Source organism: Myotis lucifugus, unplaced genomic scaffold (assembly GCF_000147115.1).
Source record: "Myotis lucifugus unplaced genomic scaffold, Myoluc2.0 scaffold_2, whole genome shotgun sequence".
Taxonomy (NCBI): domain Eukaryota; kingdom Metazoa; phylum Chordata; class Mammalia; order Chiroptera; family Vespertilionidae; genus Myotis; species Myotis lucifugus.
Genome location: NW_005871050.1, coordinates 8,753,139 through 8,775,582, shown reverse-complemented (window position 1 = coordinate 8,775,582; position 22,444 = coordinate 8,753,139). Strand labels below are relative to the sequence as shown.

At 35.6% G+C, this 22,444-nt stretch overlaps 1 protein-coding gene across 8 annotated transcripts in view; it reads right to left on the bottom strand.

Moving 5' to 3' along the window:
* The window catches only part of ZNF280C (zinc finger protein 280C), a 53,786-nt gene that overhangs the window by 11,478 nt on the left and 19,864 nt on the right, over positions 1-22,444 (bottom strand). For all 8 annotated transcript variants that reach the window (XM_023757993.1, XM_023757984.1, XM_014458530.2 and 5 more), the window contains 7 exons: positions 18,327-18,494; positions 18,083-18,186; positions 17,401-17,621; positions 7,772-7,929; positions 7,013-7,113; positions 6,181-6,327; positions 2,017-2,148 (listed from right to left, as the gene is read on the bottom strand). In XM_023757993.1, coding sequence (XP_023613761.1) covers positions 2,017-2,148; positions 6,181-6,327; positions 7,013-7,113; positions 7,772-7,929; positions 17,401-17,621; positions 18,083-18,186; positions 18,327-18,494 — 1,031 coding nt within the window. The remainder of the gene's footprint in view (positions 1-2,016; positions 2,149-6,180; positions 6,328-7,012; positions 7,114-7,771; positions 7,930-17,400; positions 17,622-18,082; positions 18,187-18,326; positions 18,495-22,444) is intronic.

Sequence of the window (22,444 nt, the reverse complement as noted above, 5' to 3'; positions counted from 1 at the left end):
TGCACGAATCTTCATGCATCAGGCTTCTAGTATCTCAATAAAGCTATTTCAAAAATCACTGCAATACAGAAAGTTAAAAATCATTACTTTGAAAATGGCAAGTGTAAATTACAATCAGTTAAATCTTCCATTTATTCTAAATGGTCATACCAATGAAATAAAATTTATTTACTCTCATACTATTACAGTTTTGTATTGCTAGTATTTATATGTTAACACAGATATGGACAATTAGTAGTTTGTACTAATTATATGAATATCAAAAGAGCACATTCCGTGGCTATTTTATACTCTGATATAACTAAATAGCTTTCACAAATTTAGAGGTCAAAATTTATTCTCAAAGGCCTCAAATAATAAATATGGAAAGGCCTAAATTACTTTTTGATAACCATAAAATAGATCTCCAATAAATGTGACCTGCTGTCTCTGGGGACTCACTGGACAGAAGTTATGGTTCCAAAGGTTACTGTGGAGGTTATATCAATTCATCATATGTCATGGAGTGTTTAATAATACTCAGAATTTCCTTTAAGGGACCTAATATAAAATTTGTCATTTAGTATTTAGAAAAAGAAAATGTTTGCTAATACCCCTTAGTTAATATAATTAAAAACACAGTTGCCTATTTACATTCTTAATCATTTGACTATACTACCCCCATATACTTGAGGAGCAGACAATAAAGAAGTCATATGTAATACATACATATGACTTTCCCATTGTGAAAGTGGGATGCAACTGGCCCCCTTCCTCATCCTCTTCCTCCTCCACCCTCGGCCTCCTGCCTGCCCGCCCTCCCTCCACACCCATTGCCCCTCCCCTCTTGATTTGACGAGATAGGGAGGAGGGAGATCTGATAATTTGGGTTAGTGTGTAGGTGGCCTCTTTCATCTATTATGGTTTGGTATCATACAAAGAACACTGAACTAGGAATTAAAAGACCCAAGGTTAAGTCTCAGTACCACCTCTTCCTAGCCATGTGAGCTTGAGTAAGTAACTTATCCTCTTTAAACTTTCTTATTTATAGTATGGAAATACTATCTGCCTTGTCTACCTCATTGAATTGCTACATGGATTAAATAATAGAATGTATTAAAAAAACATGCTAAAAGCTTAATTCTAAAGTATAAGGCATTTAGTGCCAATCATTATGATTAATATTATAATGTTATAATGAAATATACTAATTATTACTACTAATAAAGGAAGATATGAGGGAGGACTGCACTGCTTACATTAATATTCTGTATGTCTTAGTCTCAGCATGGAATGAATGGATTGCAGGGAAGGATACTGGATAGCTTCTCTCACTCTACATCTTCAGAGCACTGTTTTACATTATTTTCAAACAGTAGACATATTTACATTCAAAGTTAAGTGCTCAAAGCCAAATATAAATGCTTGGGAATTGTTCACTTTGGATTATACATTTCTCCACTGGAGCATAGCCAAGAGCTGACTTTACATAAAAAAGTCAGAGAAAAAGTACATAAGGCAAACAGGGAAAAGGAAATTTGCAGTCAGATGTGTTTGCACTCTTAAAACAGCAATGCTATTCAGAAGCAGAACATGCTTCTCTGAGAACAGACTCAGTAATACCAACTTCAACGAACTATGGCACTCAAGCACTATGACAAATTCCAGAGACACAAAGATAAATTAAACCTGATCCTGACCCTACAGTCTAGCGGCTGAAGCAGATATATATATATGCTGCCAACTGGATTAGCTCAGAAATAGCCTATAGAATATTGAAACAAACCATTGACTCAAACTACAGTTAATCTACTTGCACTCACTACAAAGGAATATGATCCAATATAGCACATGTCAATCAACTCAGAAAAGAATGGAAAAAGTTTTTCTTTCCAAACATACGATAAAACCTAAAATTAAAATATTAATGACAATCAGAAGTCAATTTTTAATATTATATTCAATAGATAAAACCAGGCAGGAGGTTATTTCTATAATCACACAAAATGTTAAAATACAACATATTTAAAAACTCACTTTTGAACCAGGAGGCAAGCCTTCTAGTTCTTTAGGTTTTATAAAAGTCCGATGCTGGGTCTTGTGATCCAGCTTCTCCTTGCTGGTCAAAAATTGCAATCTGCATTTTGTACAACGATGAACTCCTTTTTTCTGTTTAAAAAATAATATCAGAAATAATAATTTATTAGAGAATGTGACATTGGGCAAGTTACTTACTCTCTATAATGTGTTTGTATTACTATTTTAGTTTCATTTGCTTCCTTATCTATGAAATGAAAATGACCATATACCTGCTTTGTAGAGTGGTGGTGAGAATTACACAAGATGATACAAGTAAAAGTACTAGTTAACTGTCATACGGCAAGTGATTAATATGTCAATTGCTTTGTTATTATTATTATTTTTTCCACTTCGTTCATCAGTTTATTTCGTTAATTAAATTCCATATATGAGTGAGATCATGTGATACTTGTCTTTCTCTGACTTATTTCACTTAATTGCCTTATTATTATAAAGATTTAATGAGGCTATTTAACACATCTGAAATCTTTCACCTTTTCTTAAAAGTTCTACAAGCCGTATAGTTAGCTCTAAAATCACTCAGTGGAAAGAAATAAAATGAAATGAAATAAAATAAAATCACTCAGTGGCTCAGTGGTTAAGCATTGACCTATGAAGCAGAAGGTCACAGTTCAATTCCTGGTCAGGGCACATGCCCGGGTTCCAGGCTCGATCCCCAGTGTGGAGTGTACAGAAGGCAGCCGATCAATGATTCTCTCTCATCATTGATGTTTCTATCCCTCTCTCCCTCTCCCTTCCTCTCTGAAATCAATAAAAATATATTTAAAAAAATAAAATCACTCAAAATATAATATATTGTTTTTAGGAAACAAGTTTCATCCGAAGTCTTCAAAAAGAATAAAATTGACTATCGATTCAACCATTTTTATTGTCTAAAATGGCACTAATATAATCTCAATTACAAGCTTATACTCCTGCTATGGTTTTCGAGTATTTTGTGAACAATTATACAAATTGCAAGTACTTTGAAGGATGTCTGGTGATCTTTTGTATTAATAGTCTTTCCTTTACTGCAGGGTGGGGAACATCTGGCCTGTGGGCCATATAAGGCCTACAAAATAATTTGGTCTGGTCCGGCCAAGGCATTAGAGGTAAGTTAATCAAATGTTTGACCAAATATAGCAGGCTAATTTTTAAGTTGATAATGGACCTCAAATGATGTAATAAATGGCCCTTGGCACAAAAAAGGCTCCCCACTCCTGCTCTACTGACTGCTGACTGCCTATCTCTTAGGTTCTTGAAACTTACAAAAAAATTTGGGCACTCAAGGTGTGTCAGTAATCTCTAAGTTTTGATGATCTAGTAAGAGGAATTATAAGATTTAGAAGTTGTGATACCTGTAGCTCTGATTTATTACAGTGAAAGGATACAGAGCAGGATTAATACAGGAAAGAAAAGTACATTGGGTGGAGTCTGAAGGATACTGGCTCCAATTTCCAAGTGCTTCTCCCGATGGAGTTGTATAGGACACAATCAATCCCCTAACAATATGAAAGCGTTTTATTTTGTTTGTTTGTTTTGCCAGGGAAACTCTTTTGAGTCTAAGGGCCCTGATTTTTTATGGGGTTCAGTCACCAGTCTTCAGATTCCCAGTAGAAAAGCAAATGTTCACTACAATCATATTTTTTTTGGACAAGTGATTTGGAAAAGCTGGTAAACATGGTTCAAAGTTTCAGGCATGTAAAATACTCGTCAGTTAACAAAGGTTCAGTTTCCAGGAGTTAAGTAAGGCCGGTTATGCAAATAGACCCTTCTGAAAATGTGCATGATTTGGCAACTCAAGATCTGTTGGGTTAACTATATACATGGCAAGTTAAGAAATACAACTCAGGGTCTGAAGAGTGACCACAAATCATGTAAACCACGTAAGAGACACAGTCCTCATAGCAAGCCCATTCTTCTCTTTCTTACCTTTCTAAGCATATTATTTATTACTCCCTCCACATCTACACTTCACCCTGGTGCTTAGTAAAGCATGGGAGAAAGAATTATGTTAAAAAAGCTTCCTACTGAAATAGTCAGAACTTTTATCTCCTACTTCCTTTCAAAATCAAAGGTCAAAAGGTGAAACATAGAGCATCAAGACCAGTGGTTCCCAAATCCTATTCCTCAAGAAATGTTAATAAAAGACAGAGAAATAGCGATCAGACTATCAATCCCCAGAGGGAAAGTAGGGGAGGGAGGGGGTAAGGGGGAGAGATCAACCAAAGGACTTGTATGCATGCATATAAGCCAAACCAATGGACACGGACAACAGGGGGATGACAGCATGAGTGGGGGGGGGGCGGGGAGGTTGGGGTTTAATGGGAAATGAGACACATTTGTAATACCTTAACCAATAAAGAAATTAAAAAAAAGAAATGTTAATAGATATTGCACAAATAAAAGGTTCAATGGTCAAATAACTTTTGGGAAAAATATGTGCAATATCCCTTGCTTGGAGATTTATTATTTTTTTAGCATATTAAAAGCTCTTAACATATAATTTTTTAAAAATATTAATTTTGTAAATCTAGCCATTTAATGAATCTCCTTTTTTTCTGGAGACAATTTTAGAGCAGAACCTCTCTTAACATCTGATGGAACCTTGGTGGAGAAACCTTAGAATAGAAAGTTTTTTTGTTAATCCTCACCCAAGGATATTTCTCCATTGATTTTTAGAGAGTGGAAGGAAGGGAGAGAGACACAGAGAGAGAAACATCGATGTGAGAGAGACACATAGCTTGGGTGCCTCCTGCCCATGTCCTAATCAGGGCCAGGGATCGATCCTGCCACCCAAGTACATGCCCTTGACTGGAATTGAACCCAGGACCCTTCAGTCTGAGGGCTGATACTCTATCCACTGAGTCAAATTGGCTAGGCCTAGAACAGAAAGATTTTGCCAGATGTTCTTAAGGATGAGGTGGCATATCAGGATAAAAAAAAATAAGCATGTTGGTACCATCCCAGTCATAACATAAGTGATCCTAAATGTATTTGGATATGCTACTTTTATGATTTTTTTTTGTAATTAACAACTACAAGTTGATTTCATGATTATCTAATGACTGGAACTAAAGGCAATGTTAGCAGTGATGTGGAATAAATTGGCCATGACAGTGTAATCAATACTAAGAAAATGTAATAAGCTGATCAGTGAGAAGACAAAATTTGATTACAAAACTTGATTAATCAGATTCAGGGAATTCACTGACTGCTTCTGATTTTGGCAAAGGTACCATTGCTCTTTCAAACACTCAAGAATAGATTTACTTCAAAGAGGGGCAAATATATAGTGATGGAAGACGATTTGACTGTGGATGGTGGCCACACAATGCAATATTCAGATCATGTATCAGAAATGTACACTAGAAACCTGTATGGCACCCCAACAAATTTAATTTAAAAATTTTTCAGCCCAAATAAAAGATGGTCTAATTGTGTCAGGAAAAGAACAAGCAAGCATAAAATGATAATTCAAAGGAAAGATGAAAGCACTAATACTGGTATCTGAGAAATTACATAGCAGAACTGGCAAGTCATCCAGGAAACATTATTACCTAAATGTAACTCTCTGGCATAGTTCACATTCTAGAAAAAGTCTCATTGCTGTTTCCTTTATCACTGATGGCTACAAGAGACTGTTCCAGGTCACTGATGAGAACCACATGTCTTCTCATAATAAAAAATGGGCCAGAAATAGGAAATAACGTTTGAAGAGAAAAAGGAAAGAGAAGACTATGAGTCCTCAATTATATCTTCCTCGGTTCATACTTATCCTTTTCTCTGCCCCTGATTACCTTCAAAATCATTTCCATTCTCAACATTCTTAGACCCCCGAAATATCCAACCTAAATATTCCACTCACATTCCCTCTTCTCCTCTACTCTAGGCTTCATATTTCTACCTACACTTCAGAATTTTCACTTTCATGAGCCACATCATGAGGAAGGAGACAAGTAAAAGAAGTGGAAGTTTCATAAGTAATTCAGTATAAATTGTAAATTGTGTCGTTTGGAACAACTTTGCTTTCCTTCTAGAACAAATCTAACCAATGATCTAAGAAAAAAAATATATATATATTTTTTTCACTAAGACAAAATAAGAACTGCTAAATCTTACCTGATGTTTCATGTAATGATTCATGTAGGGGGTTGCCATTCTACTAACTTTGAGGCAAAATGGACACAGCAAGTTCTTTGTGTTTTCATGGGATGTTCTAAAATGAGTTTCTACATCAGAAAATGTTGATGATCTAAACTGGCAAACCTAGAAATATAAAGAAGGTTTAGTTTAACTTGAATGTATAACTGATATGCAATCACATTAAAGTAGCAATGATAAATCATTTGTTCAGAGGAACATTACGTTCTAATTCATCTTTGCTGCCTATACAATCAAGAATCCTATTACTTCAAATAATAATGATGATCTTTGAAACAGAAAAGTATCATTCAAACTCTGACACCTCTTGTCCTATAAAGCTTATCCTGCTATATAAAATGAGAGTATTCTCTTCTTTGGATTTTAAATAACATCCAGAATATGATAGAGGCAATTTATCTTTATCTTGCTATCTTATTGGGAACCACTTCAAATTCTAGAAAAATAGCAGCCACAAAGTATTTAGTTGAGTTTCCCATAACTAACAGCATTTACTATTTCTCTGGCATGTCTTTATTTTCCCTACTTAGTAAAAAAGTCATTATGTTTGTCTTTTTCTAGCAGGGTATTTTGTTTTTCTAGTATAGGGGTCAATAAATTATGACCCACAGGCCAAATCCAACCCACCACCCACACATACATGAGTTAAACCAAGGGAGTTTTTATGATTGAAGAGGGTCTTCAATTTAGTAACTTGTGTTATTTAAATGGTTAAAAAATAATAAAATACTATTTCATGGCACATGATAATTAAACTAACAGCTAAGTAGACAATAAAATGTGTATGTACCTGGCAAATATATGGCATTTCACCAGGTTTATGAGTGTCCTTCATATGTTGTAAAAGAGTATGTTCTGTTTCAAATGATAATTCACAGATTTTACAAATCGCTGAAATTAGAAAAACACATGTTACATCATTTTAAGGATGTATATAAATAAAAGGTTTATTTTGTACATCTATAACAACAGCAACAAGCAATAATAGTAACAGTGATGGTGGTTCCAATAATTCTATAGTTAACTCTGTTAATGCTGTAGTAAGGACTTTACTTATATTAGCTTACTTAATAATTCCCATTCCATAGTTGAGAGAGGTACTGTTATTTTTATTCCCATTTTTCAGATGAGGAACCTGAAGTACAAAAAGTTTAGGTAACTTGCTTGAGATCTCGCAGTTGTATTAAAAGGCAGAACTGGAATTTGAGTCCAAGCTGTCTAACTCCACACTCTGTGATTTCAACTTTCATTGCAGTTATCTTTCTTATTAGAGTATAAATCAAGATCATTGATTTCATATTTTCAAACCAGGGACTGGTTTTTAGCTTACCCCTTACACATAATACAGGAGATATGCCCTATTTATAAGAGGGATCTCAACTTAAGTAATCTTATTGAAAAGTTTCTGCAAGTTAAAATTTGCTTTTCAACTTTGCCCTCAAACTACAAAGTCTATTTCTTATTTTTCTATCAGAGTTCTTAAGGATCCCTCATAGTTTATATGATCAAAATAATTGATGCTTAGCACTTCAGTAAAACTGTGACTTACTAGAAAACTCATGAGGTGTGTGTGTACTCTCAATGTGACACTGCAGCTGGAATGGTGTAGGATACTGACGGTAACAGTGCTGGCAGGTGGTGTGGCTTTCCCAGCTCTCACTGTTCTGCTTCTCAAGTTCCAAATGGTGTTTCATGTGATTCATAAACCTATAAATAATTGTCAACAGGTGCAAATATTCAGATTTATAACAAAAAACCCTCACAAGTAAGTATCTGAACCTAAATGTTAGAAAGGCAGTTATATTATTCAGAATAATATCTCTAAGCCTTAAAATCCTCTAGAAAAGTGTGCACTTCAAATAATCACTTTCATTAAATGGCTCAGTAAATCTATTTGTAAAATACAGTGGAACCTCGTTTCTCGAACTTAATTTGTTCCAGAAGGCTGTTCAAGAAGTGGTTTGAAAACTGAATAATTTTTTCCCATTAAAAATAATATAAATTTAATTAATCCATTCCAGACTGCCAAATGATTCCCTTTTTCAAACCTCTCTTATATACAGTACATGTCTAATATACTGTTTAATCCTATATGATAAAAGGCTAATAAGAAAATCAAACAGCGGAATGACCGGTCTCTATGACACACACTGACTACAAAGGGGCATATGTTCAACACAGTAGCTGCCCCCTGGTGGTAAGTGCACTCCCACAGGGGGAGCACTGCTCAGCCAGAAGCTGGGCTCACGGCTGGCAAACGCAGTGGCAGTGGTGGGAGCCTCTTCCACCTCTGTGACAGTGCTAAGGATGTCTGACTGCCTGCCTAGGTGGGGAGCAGGCCTAAGCCATCAGTCGGACATCCCCTGAGAGCTCTTGGACTGCGAGAGGGTGCAGGCCAGGCTGAGGACCCCCCCCCCCCCCCGCACGAATTTCATGCACTGGGCCTCTAGTTTAAAAATAAACACTTCTTTTCTTAAATTTATAGGACTATCCTCTACTAGCCTTAAAGGAATTTTTCATATATCACTGCCTCCAAAATGCTATCACCAGCTGCTTTTACTTTATCCAATCAACAAGTTTTTCTACCTATTCAATTACCTGTGATTGTTGTTTTGTGAACACTTTCATACCCTTAGCAACATTAGCACTCTTGATTGCCTCTTTATGTTTTAAAATTGTGCTAAGTGCCAGGAACTCCTTTGCTAGTTGCCTGCTAGATTCTTTTTGCCATGCTGAGGTATCAGCATGAAAAGGTTGTCAGTTCGAAAACTGAAGTTTTGATCCACGGAGACATTTTTTTCCTGTTAAAACTTGGTCAAGAAAAGGGCTTGTATGCATGCATATAAGCCTAACCAATGGACACAGACACCAGGGGGTGAGGGCATGAGTTGGGGGTTGAGGGGGCAATGGGGGGATAAGGACACACACATAATACCTTAATCAATTAAAAAAAAGAACTGAATTGTTCAAGATGGGAAATGTTTGAGAAACGAGGTTTGACTATAATCTCTTTGTTTTAAAACAACCCATTAATAGTTAATATGAAATACCAAGAATTTTCTAGAACACTTCATTATTATTTCAGATAAAAATTTTTATAAAGAAAAACAGCAGGCTACTTTTCCATATATGACATACTATATACATTTTAAAATAAAATACTTAAAGGAAAGAAACCCTACCACCAAAAGCAGTTATAAATTCATGAGAGAAATCTTTTTGAAGGCCTTAAATATATAAAATAGGCTTCAGTGGCTTAAAGGACAAATTATTAGTATTTTTTTATATAGTAATCATCATGGAAGTTTTACTATTTATCTTTTCACACTTTCAAAACACTACTTCACTTTAGAGCTGCTTATAGTACACTTTGAAATGTCTTTTTCCCCTTTCATTTTAACATCATCTCTATTCAAATCTATTTTAAAAATCCTAGTCTTGCCTAAATGCTACAAAATTTCTAGATGTTATAAAATATGGTGAGCTTAAAATTTCTAGACAGTTTGATAATCTAGAAATCTGTAACCAGTCTTTTGAAATGAAAATAAAAAAGAAAGGGAATCCAAGATGGCTGCCAATGGGACTGCAGGCTGCTAGATAGTGTGAGAGTGAGAGAATGAAAGGAGAGTGCGTGGACATGCAGGGAGTGTCAGTATTTGTGAGGGACAGCTATACTCCAAGGGACTGTTGGGGACTGGCGGACCAGCCCCACGTAACCAGGCAGCCTCTACTGCAGCTGAAATCTCTCCCAGAGGGGCTGGCTCTGCCGCAGAGGCCATGCCATCTTGAAGGGGAGATGGCTGTGATCAGAGACTGACTGTGATCGGAACCCCAGCCTTACCTTCAACCAGGGAGATCTCGGATGCCTCCCGGAACCTTACAATCACAATGCCCAGGGACCAGTTACCTCAGCTGCAAATCCACGAATGCCGGAACTCCAACCTCCCCAACCACGGGTGCCTGGGAGGTCTGCTCAGGGGGAGACAAACGCGTGAATTTGTGGATGGGCCCTGTGCCTTTTCACAGAGCAGAAGGAACAGCTGAATCAAAGAGCACCCACCCAGAACTGGTGAATTAAACACAGCTGGCATTGCCTAAAGAAAGTCAATGCAGGAGAGAGAGAGCTACATAACCAGAAACCCTGAGAGGAGCCATCATGGGGAGACAAAGAAACAGCCCACATAAGAAAGAAAAGGAGAAATCACCAGAAAAGGAAGTAAATGAAATGGAGGCAAGCAATACAACAGAGAAAGAATTCAGAGCAATGGTCATAAGGTCACTGAAAAGGATGGAAGACAAATTCAACAACATGTGTAAGAACCAAGAGAAATGAAGAACCAAGAAGAAATGAAAAATGACATTGCTGCAATAAAGAACTCAATAGAAAGCATCAACAGTAGACTAGAAGAAGTGGAGGACCACATCAGTGAGCTAGAAGACAAGGTAGGAAAAAATACCCAAGCAGAGCAGCATCTAGAAAAAAAACTTAAAAAACAGGAGGAGAGCCTAAGGGAACTTTGGGACAACACAAAACAAAACAACATCTGCCTAATAGGGGTACCAGAAGGAGAGGAAACTGAGCAAGGAATAAAAAACCTGTTTGAAGAAATAATGATAGAAAACTTCCCTGATATTGGGAAGAAAAAACTCACACAAGTCCAAGAAGCTCACAGAGTCCCAAACAAGATGAACCCCAAAAGATCGACACCAAGACACATTATAATTAAATTGGCAAACACAAACGACAAAGGAAGAATCTTAAAGGCTGCCAGAGAGAGAGACAGAAAGTTACTTACAAAGGATCTCCCATCAGACTATCAACTGATTTCTCAACAGAAACACATCAGGCCAGAAGGGAATGGAATGAAATATACAAAGTCATGCAAAGTAAGGGTCTGAATCCAAGAATACTGTACCCAGCAAGGCTATCAATAAAAATTGCGGGTGAAATCAGGAGCTTCACAGGCAAAAAAGGACTAAGGAAGTTTATTACCACCAAACCAGCAATGCAAGAAATGCTAAAGGATCTGCTATAAAAAGAAGAAATAGGAAGGGAAGAAGGAACACAGGCATAAAGAATAAAAATGGCGACAAACAAGTACCTATCAATAATAACTTTAAATATAAATGGATTAAATGCCCCAATCAAAATATCTGAGCAGATAAGAAAACATGACCCATATATCTGCTGTCTATAGAAAACCCACCTTAGAACAAAGGACTCACACAGACTGATGGTGAAGGGATGGAAAAAAGTTTTTCAGGCAAATGGAAATGAAAAAAAAAGCTGGGGTAGCAAAACTTATATGTGACAAATTAGACCTCAAAGTGAAGGCCATAACAAGAGATAAGGAAATCCACTTCATAATACTAAAGGGAGCAATTCAACAAGAAGATACAACTCTGGTAAACATATATGCACCCAATACAGGAGCACCCAAATACATAAAAAAAAAGTTCTGGAGGATATCAAGGGAGTGATTGACAGCAATACAGTCATAGTAGGGGACTTTAATACCCCACTAACATCACTGGACAAATCCTCTAAACAAAAAAATCAGCAAAGAAACAGTAATCCTAAATGACTCACTAGATCTGATAGAATTAATTGACATCTTCAGAACATCCCACCTCAAAGTCAGAGAATATATATTCTTCTCAAGTGCACATGTGGGTCATTTTCAAAGATAGACCACATATTGGGGCACAGGCAGTCATTTCAAATTCAAGAAGACAGAAATCATACCAAGCATCTTCTCAGATCACATTGGCATAAAACTAGAAATCAACTACAATAAAAAAAATCAAACACCTGGAGGCTAAATAGCATGCTTTTAAACAATGATTGGGTTACCAAAGAGATAAAAGAAAAAACAAAAAACATCATGGCAACAAATGACAACGAAAACAGAACAATTCAAAATCTATGGGACACAGCGAAAGCAGTTTGAGAGGGAAGTTCATAGCTCAACAGGCCTATCTCAAAAAATAAGAAAAGATAGTAATAAATTATCTAACCCTGCAACTCAAAGAGTTAGAAAGAGAGCAACAAGAAAAGCCCAGTGTAAGCAAAAGGAATGAAATAATAAAGATCAGAGAGGAGATAAATGACATAGAGACCAAAAAACACACAACAATACAAAAGATCAACAAAACCAAGTGCTGGTTCTTTGAAAGGCTAAACAAGATTGATGACCCTCTAACCAGGCTCACCAAGAAGCAAAGAGAGAGAAGCCAAATAAACAAAATCAGAAATGAAAGAGGCAAAGTAACAACCGATCCCACAGAAATACATATGATTTCACTGTGTCCCATAGATTTTGGATATGAACAACTCTATTACAACAAAATGGACAACCTAGATGAAATGAACATACTCTTAGAAAAATACAAGCTCCCAAAACTCAATAAAGAAGAATCAAAAAACCTGAATAGGCCGATAATTACCAAAGAAATTGAAGCAGCGATAAAAAATCTTCCAGCAAACAAAAGCCCCGGTCTGGACTATTTCAAAAAATTCAAGAGGAAGGAACACTTCCAAGCTCTTTCTATGAAGCCAGTATTACCCTAATCCAGTGATGGCGAACCTATGACACGCGTGTCAGAGGTGACACGCGAACTCATTTTTTTGGTTGATTTTTCTTTGTTAAATGGCATTTAAATATATAAAATAAATACCAAAAATATAAGTCTTTGTTTTACTATGGTTGCAAATATCAAAAAATTTCTATATGTGACACGGCACCAGAGTTCAGTTAGGGTTTTTCAAAATGCTGACACGCCGAGCTCAAAAGGTTCGCCATCACTGCCCTAATCCCAAAACCAGATAAAGACTCCACAAAAAAAGAGAACTACAGGCCAATATCCTTGATGAACATAGATGTTAAAATCCTCAACAAAATTCTAGCAAATCGAATTCAGCATTATATTAGAAAGGTCATACACCATGACCAAATGGGATTTATTCTTGGGAGGCAAGGATGGTACAATATCTGCAAATCAATAAATGTGATACATCACATAAACAAACTGAGAGACAAAAATCACATAATCATATCAATCGATGCAGACAAAGCATTTGACAAAATCTAACACCCTTTCTTGATAAAAACTCTCAGCAAAGTGGGAATAGAGGGATCATACCTCAACATAATAAAAGCCTTATATGAAAAACCTACATCCAACATCATACTCAATGGTCAAAAACTAAACTCATTTCCCCTACGAATGGGAACAAGACAGGGATGCCCACTTTCACCACTCTTGTTCGATATAGTACTGGAAGTGCTAGCCATAGCGATCAGACAAGAAGAAGAAATAAAAAGGCATTCAAATTGGAAAGGAAAAAGTAAAACTGTCCTTATTCACTGATGACATGATACTATACATAGAAAACCCCAAGGATTCCACAAAAAACTACTGGACCTAATAAGTGAATTTGGCAAAGTAGCAGGATACAAAATTAACACCGAGAAATCTATGGCCTTTTTATACACTAATAATGAACTCAAAGAAAGAGAAATGAAAAAAAAAAAAACCAACACACAAAAAACAAAACAAAACAAAAAAACAATCCCATTTACCATTGCACCAAAAAAATTAAGATACCTAGGAATAAATTTAACTAAGGACATAAAAGACCTGTACTCGGAAAACTACAGGGCATTGAAAAAAGAGATAAAAGAAGATATGAACAAATGGAAGAATATACCATGTTTATCGATTTGTAGAATCAACATCATTAAAATGTCCATACTATCCAAAGCAATCTATAAATTCAATTCAATCCCCATTAAAATACCAATGGCATACTTCAAAGACCTAGAACAAACTCTCCAAAAATTTATATGGAATTAAAAAAAGACCCCGAATAGCTGCAGCAATCTTGAGAAAGAACAACAATGTAGAGGGATCACAATACCAGATATCAAGCTATACTACAAAGCCACTGTTCTCAAAACTGCCTGGTATTGGCACCAGAACAGACATATAGACCAGTGGAACAGAACAAAGAACCTAGAAATCGACACAAGCCAGTATGCTCAATTAATATTTGACAAAGGAGGCAAGAACATACAATGGAGACAAGACAGTCTCTTCAATAAATGGCGTTGGGAAAACTGGACAGATATTTGCAAAAAAATGAAACTAGACCACCAAGTTACACCATACACAAAAATAAATTCAAAATGGATAAAGGACTTAAATATAAGATGGGAAACCATAAAAATCTTAGAAGAAGCCATAGGCAGCAAAATAGCAGACATTTGTTATAGCAATATTCTTTACCGATACAGCTCCTAGAGCAATGGAAACTAAAGAGAAAATAAACAAATGGGACTACATCAAAATAAAAAGCTTCTGCACAGCAAAAGAAACCATCAACAAAACAAGAAAGCCCGCTGCATGGGAGAATATATTTGCCAATGTTATCTCCGATAAGGGTTTAATCTCCAACATTTTCAGGGAACTCAATCCAATCAAAAAATGGGCAAAGGACCTAAATAGACACTTTTTGAAAGAGGACATTCAGAAAGCCAAGAGACATATGAAAACATGCTCAAAGTCACTCATCATCCGAGAGATGCAAATCAAAACAACCATGAGGTACCATCTCACACCTGTCAGAATGGCTATCATCAACAAATCAAGAAATGACAAGTGTGAAGAGGATTTGGAGAAAAAGGAACCCTCCTGCATTGCTGGTGGGAATGCAGACTGGTGCAGCCACTGTGGAAGACAGTATGGAGTTTCCTCAAAAAGTTAAAAATGGAACTCCCATTTGACCCAGTAATCCCACTTCTAGGACTATATCCCAAGAAATCAGAAACATCAATCAGAAAGGATATAAGCACCCCTATGTTCATAGCAGCACAATTTACCATAGCTAAGATGTGGAAACAGCCTAAATGCCCATCAGCAGATGAATGGATTAGAAAACGGTGGTACATCTACACAATGGAATACTACACTGCTGTAAAAAGGAAGGAATTCTTACCATTTGCAACAGCATGAATGGAACTGGAGAGCATTATGCTAAGTGAAATAAGCCAGTCAATGAAAGAAAAATACCACATGATCTCACTCATTTATGGATAATAATGAACACTATAAACTGATGAACAAAAATAGATACAGATGCAGAGCAGCATCAAACAGATTGTCAAACTACTACAGCGGGAAGGCTGGGGAGGGTTGGGGGGAAGGTAAGAGATCAACCGAAGGTCTTGTATGCATGCATATAAGCATAACCAATGGACGCAAGATACTGGGGGGGAGGGGAGGTCAGGGGAAGGTCAGTGGGGGGGGAAGGAGACATATGTACTACTCTTTGTAATACTTTAAGCAATAAAATAAAATTAAAAAATTAAAAAATAAAATATATGTATATAAGTAAAAAAAAAAAAGAAAACAAAAGAGAAAGTTTCATGTTTAATATTAAATGGCTAACCTCAAAGGAAAAGTAAAAAAGGCTTTGCTAAAAATAAAAGAACTTCTAATGTAATATGCATAACATTTAAGTATAAGGAACTTAACCAGTGAGCCACTTCCTATGAATTTTACCAAAATTAGTAATGTTATTTTATAATGGATTTTACTGTAAAAATGGTAAAAATGATTTAAGGAGGTCACAGTGTTTCAGTGTTTTATCTCAAAGTACAATTTCTCTTTTGTTAAGCTATTGAGACCATTAGCAATTGATGGCTGTTAGGGTTTGATAAAAAGAAGGTACAGAGGTATGAAAACTCATATGAAAAATATTTGAAAGAGCTTTGAAAATTATAAAGCACTACCCCTAAATGTAGTATTCATAATTTAGTTTACATTTATATTACAGTATATTTCAGTGTTTTTTTATGTACTTCTCTTTAAACCCAAAATTCACCATAAAATATAATTCTGGGCTTAGAAATGACCTATAGCAGTGGTCAGCAAACTGCGGCTCGTGAGCCACATGCGGCTCTTTGGCCCCTTGAGTGTGGCTCTTCCACAAAATACCGACTTCTGCGCATGGGCCACGAAGTTTCAATCGCACTGTATGTGCGCGCCCGCACATGGTATTTTGTGGAAGAGCCACACTAAAGGGGCCAAAGAGCCGCATGTGGCTAGCGAGCCGCAGTTTGCCAACCACTGAATAGGATACCTAAGAATGTTAGTTACAAATGATGGTTATCAGAGGTAAATATTTTTAAGTTTACATGTGTGTGTGTCACAATATTAGTACATGTACACATATACATATATGCGTCTCACAGAAGGGAAGTGCAATGATGTCTGTAATTTACTCTGAAAAGTATAAAAAATCAGATAGGTCTATGGATGAATATATAAATATGTAGTAATACAAGTATAGTAAAATGTTAATAGAAATGAGGTGGGCAAATATATATATATAGATGTTTTCTGTAAAAATTTTCAACTTTGCTGAATATTTAAAATTTTTTATAATAAAATGTTAGAAAAACATTGTCATGTTATACAGTATAAACAATGAAAAATACCAGTCAATGTCGTGTTACTTTGTTCTTCTTACTATCTCACTTAGGATGATAGATATGTAATATGCCATATAACTCAAAGACTGGACAGTATAAGTTCCTAAAATTTAAAGCATATATGCATAAACCTTCAAAATTCCACTGATAATTAAATCTCTGCTTTTAAAATGTGCTAAACCATAAAATCAAAACAGACATGTTTCAAAGAACTGGTACTCCTTTAAAGAAGATTACCAAAAACAGATCGCTTTCTCTGCAAGGTAAATGTGCTAAAAATTATAAATATGAATTAAAAAATTAGAGCATTAAATAAGACTAGTACGAAGGAGGTCAAACTGGATGAAGTGGTTCTTCCTGTGATAGGAAAAGTAAGATTCAAAAGCAGTTAAAAAATAAAAATGCCTCACGAAAATTCCTAGATCAAGGATAAATATAAAAAAGGAAGTAATTTTGCCCTAAGCTAAAAGAAATCTTGTCCTTAAGTTATCTGAAAGAAATACAACTAAACGGGCCCAAATGTCAAACTCCTAAAATACAAGAAAGCTTTTCAACATGATAATCTCTCTTTGCTCTTTGTAGAAAGTGTGAAACTTGCTTACCTAAGATGGCACAGAAAAATAAAGATACAATAGTGATATCTGTAGCATCCCAATTTTCAAACATTAACATATTTACATACCTAATATTATTTTTAAGAACTTTTGAGCAACTGAAGCATTTAAAGGTTGTGTAAGTCTTTTCTTCATTGTCAACATCTCCTTCATGTTTTCCGTAGTAAAAGTCACTAACTAACATGATCAATTTTTCTTTCTCTGCACCAGTCTTAGTTTTCTTTTCAGTACTTGAAATTTCTACTTTAATCATCTCCAAAAATTTATTTATCATGTCTGGACAACAACGCTGAAAGAGGAAAAAAAATAAGCCACTATGAGTTTAAGCCTGAGTGTTGAAAATTAAAATGCAGAACTAAGATTTTTCATTAAGTAATGTGACTGACATACATGTCACCATGGACAAAAAATAAGGTACAAAGGGGAATTTTAAAATTACATGTAAGATTAAGCACCTAATAAAATATTCTGATTAATACATTATCTTCATTAAAAATTAAAATATAATGTACATATGCTGTAGTGCATATAAACTTAATTTTTAAATTTGATGCTTCATAAGGATTTTTAAATCTTGTATGAAGATAATCATTATGAATATCAATTTTTACTGAAGTTATATGAAAATACCAATGAGGAGATTTCTTACCTAAGTGTCTGGAGAAATTAGCATTTACCACATATCAATTCTTAATATTTTCAGAAATTTTTTGTATATTTCTAAAAATAAAATTTTGAAAACGTTTTTACCTTCATGTGACATTTCAAAGCATCCAAATTATTGAACTGAACATTGCACTTTGGACAAGATCTTTGAAAAGGCTTTCCAGTTTTATGTTCAGTTGATGAGGTACCTAAAATAAATTAAGGATTATTATTACTCAATTTTTTTTCTTTTTTAAACCTTAAACAACCAGTAATAATAGTTTTAAAATTTATCACAATTTCTAAAATTTAAATATAATTTCTTTTTATATGCCACATTCATATTTACCTTTTGATGTCATAATTGAGGAGGATGTCACTGAAGGAGAGCTGTCTAAAGATAATGTAGCACATGAACCTATTTCAGAAACACCGTCACTGGTCTTTGGCTTTTTTGGATGAACTCTGTTTGCTATAATACTAGGACGTTTTCTTATAGGCAGAGTTTCACCCACAGCTACAATTTAAATAGTGAAAAAGATATTTGTAAATGCTTTAGTCTATAATAGAACATTGCTTAAAAATGCTAATAAAATGATCTTACCTTTAAAACTAAGTAAAAGTACTTCAGAGTTAAATTAAAGGTAATACAATTAAATTACCATATCATACAAATGACAATAAAGAATGATAAAAATTTATATGGTAAATAGGTAGAAAAAATTGCACAGCCAGCCGGCGTGGCTCAGTGGTTGAGCATTGACCCATGAACCAGGAGGTCATAGCTTGATTCCCAGCCAGGGCACATGCCTAGGTTGTGGGCTTGATCCCCAGTGTGGGGTATGCAGGAGGCAGCCAATCAAGGATTTTCTCTCATCACTGATGTTTCATCTCTCCCTCTCTATTCCTCTCTGAAATCAATAAAAACATATACATATGCATATATATATATTTGTTAGTTCTCAACCGAGGATATTTTCCCATTGATTAGACTCTAATCTATGTGGTTCTCAACCTTCCTAATGCTGCGACCCTTTAATACAGATCTTCATGTTGTGGTGACCCCCAACCATAAAATTATTTTCGTTGCTACTTCATAACTGTAATTTTGCTACTGTTATGAATCGTAATGTAAATATCTGATATGCTATATGTGTTTTCCGATGGTCGCGACCCACAGGTTGAGAACCGCTGGGAGAGAAACATCAATATGTTTCTCTCACATTGATTGATTGCCTCCTGCATGTACCCCGACCAAGGCCCTGGCTGGGGAGGAGCTTGCAATCAAGGTACATGCCCTGACTGGAATCGAACCCAGGACCCTTCTGTCTACAGGACGACGCTCTATCCACTGAGCCAAACCGATCAGGGCAATAAAAACAGTTTTGTTTTTTTAAAGAAATTGCACAAGCAGCTATTATGGAGTACACATATTTAAACTCATGAAATAAACTAATACAAAAAATGCTAAAGATGCTTTCGAATAAAGAGGTAGTATGAAAAAGTCAGACCAAAACAATCCCCAGAAAAAACTTAAACCACAGAGAATACTCTAAGCTCAGTTCCAAATATGAATTTATTTTTAGATGTGTCAATACATTTGAGCTTGTAAGTAAAAACAATTTCTATTCTAAAAATTAGAGAAACCCTTTAAGATACTTAAAACGTAAGATGTCTAATGGAAAACTCAAGCTGGTTCTTTTCCCACTTAACAAGGTGACAGGTAGTTTAAATAATCTGTTTATTCCCTTTAGTCTAATGGTTCTGTCTTAGGGAATATAGTGGGCATGTCATATCACAATTTCTAAAATTTATATATAATTTCTTTTTATATGCCACATTAATATTTACCTTTTGATGTCATAATTGAGGAGGATGTCTCTGAAGGGGAGCTGTCTAAAGATAATGTAGCACATGAATCTCTAGGAATTACTGGAGATTCAGATAAAGAAACTCCCCTTTAACCTTTTTAAAAAATTAGACTTTTAAATAAAATTTTGTTAAATAGAGATTTCATTGCTAAAAAGTTTTGAGTTTGAAAACCATCACCTTAAAGGCTAAAAGATTACACAATTCAGGGCATTTGCAAGAGAGGTGGGGTTATTTAGGCTATAACCAGATCTAGCAAAAGTCCTTTTGAAAATAACACACAATTGTACTTTGTAATAAAAATTCTAAGACTTCACATTATATTTTAATGTTCCCAACTGTACACTAAAGGAGAAGTAGTAGCATAAATACATTAATGGGTTCGTTCCTCTGTCAAATCTGTGTTTTGTTCTTTGAGATAACATAGAAATGATTTTTTACATTTTCAAGCACATAATTACTGACAGCAATACTGCAAACACCTGGGACTGATTTTTTTTTGTAATCACACTAACATTCTTCTCAGATGCTTAGGTTATTCGAACAACTGATGATTGCTGGTGTTTTGGACTAGGCCACTGATTCTCTAGCAGGCTGTATAGCAAAAATATACTTTTATATATAATTTTTTGAAGTATGAGTAAATCTCCAAGTTAAATAAAATTATTTTGAGCTCAATAGTTTTAAATTCTGACTCTTTAACTTATTTATATCTGTTGCCTCTGCCTTGTTCACTATCCTCATTCTGCAAAATCAAATTCAAATCCAAACTTCTCCAAGAACCTTCCACAATCATCCTAGACAGAAGTCCAGTAATCTTTTTTTTCTGGATAGCATATATAAGCATTCATAATTATCATGTTAACAACTGTTTATTGTCAAGTCCTTTAAGACTTTAATGTATTTCTCACTTATCTCATTTGAGCCTCAAAAAAGCTCTGAGATAAGTAGAGCAACAATTAAAATTATATCTCCAAACAACTGATTTCAGGTCTGAAGAATGAATTCATTATGTGAGAAAAACAAAAGCATCTATTTTGGTATTATGAGAAAATTAGGTGTAAAGAAGTTAATTATAAAGACCACAGAAATCTTTAGAATAGAGGCTGAAACCTTTATCTTCCTATAACCCTATTTACTATTAGGGCAATATTCCAATCCTCATAGCACTATAATTATAGAGAGAGTAGGAGTCACTGTCTTTAGCCCCTAGAACAGAGGTTCTTAACCTGTGGGTCTCGACCCCTTTGGGGGTCAAACGACCCTTTCACATGGGTCGCCTAAGACCATCGGAAAACACATATATAATTACATATTGTTTTTGTGATTAATCACTATGCTTTAATTATGTTCAATTTGTAACAATGAAAATACATCCTGCATATCAGATATTTACATTATGATTCATAACAGTAGCAAAATTACAGTTATCAAGTAGCAACAAAAATAATTTTATGGTTGGGGGTCATCACAACATGAGGAACTGTATTCAAGGGTCGCGGCATTAGGAAGGTTGAGAACCACTGCCCTAGAAGCTTCAAGAATTCAAGCTTTTTCTATGAAAAAAGACCATCCTATATAATAAAAGGGTAATATGCAAATAGGCAGAACCACCAAACAAACAAAATGTTGTATGCTAATGATATGCTAAGGCTTCTCAACCACTCGCTATGATGTGCACTGACCACCAGGGGGGAGATGCTCTGACTGGTAGGTTAGCTTGCTGCTGGGGTCTGCCAGATGGGGACTGAGTGAGATGGGCCAGACATGCCCTGGAGCCCTCCTGTGATCCCTCCCTGGCCTGATTGTGCACTGGTGGTGTTCCTCAGCCTGGCCTGCACCCTCTAGCAATCCGGGACCCCTTGTGGGGGATGTAGGAGAGCCGGTTTCAGCCCGATCCCACAGGCCACTCCCTCTGGGAGGACACCAGACGTAGGGCTTGCTCGCCTCTCCCAATTGGGACTGATTAGGCTCGAGCCAGCAGCAGGCACAGTGGGGCCGGAATGAGCAGGAGCAGCAGGTAGGAGCCAGGCAGTGTTGGACTGTGGGTTTCAGCCCGATCCCTGCAGGCCACCCAGAGGGACCCCACCCATGCACGAATTTGTACACTAGAGTCCCGGTGCACCGGGTCTCTAGTGTACTTTATAAAATCAGATTTTAGACAAGTACTTTTTCTCCTCATTTATTTTGAATCTTGGCTATTTTACTAACTATATAAGTGACACCTAGATAGGTGACTATCAAGTCAAGTATTTTTTAGAATGGGAAAATATTTTTTGGTACACATATTACTAAAAATTTCTTACTGTTTTGATTTGGTAAATGCATACTAATTTGTTAAGTAAACAATTTAAACATGCAAAAATTTCCGGTGTACCTCTCTCCATTTAGTGAAATATATCAAATTTGCTAATATAGAAATAGTAATTGATTTGATTATAAGGAATTTTCAACTTGACAAAATCCCTTCAAGGCATACTAGTTTACTTAACAACAACGAAGAACTTTGTTATGGTATACCATCAAAGAGTGGTAATTCTTTTTCAATTAGAAATTTTCATTATTCCTTCAATGGGTATTTACTGAGTACTTACTATG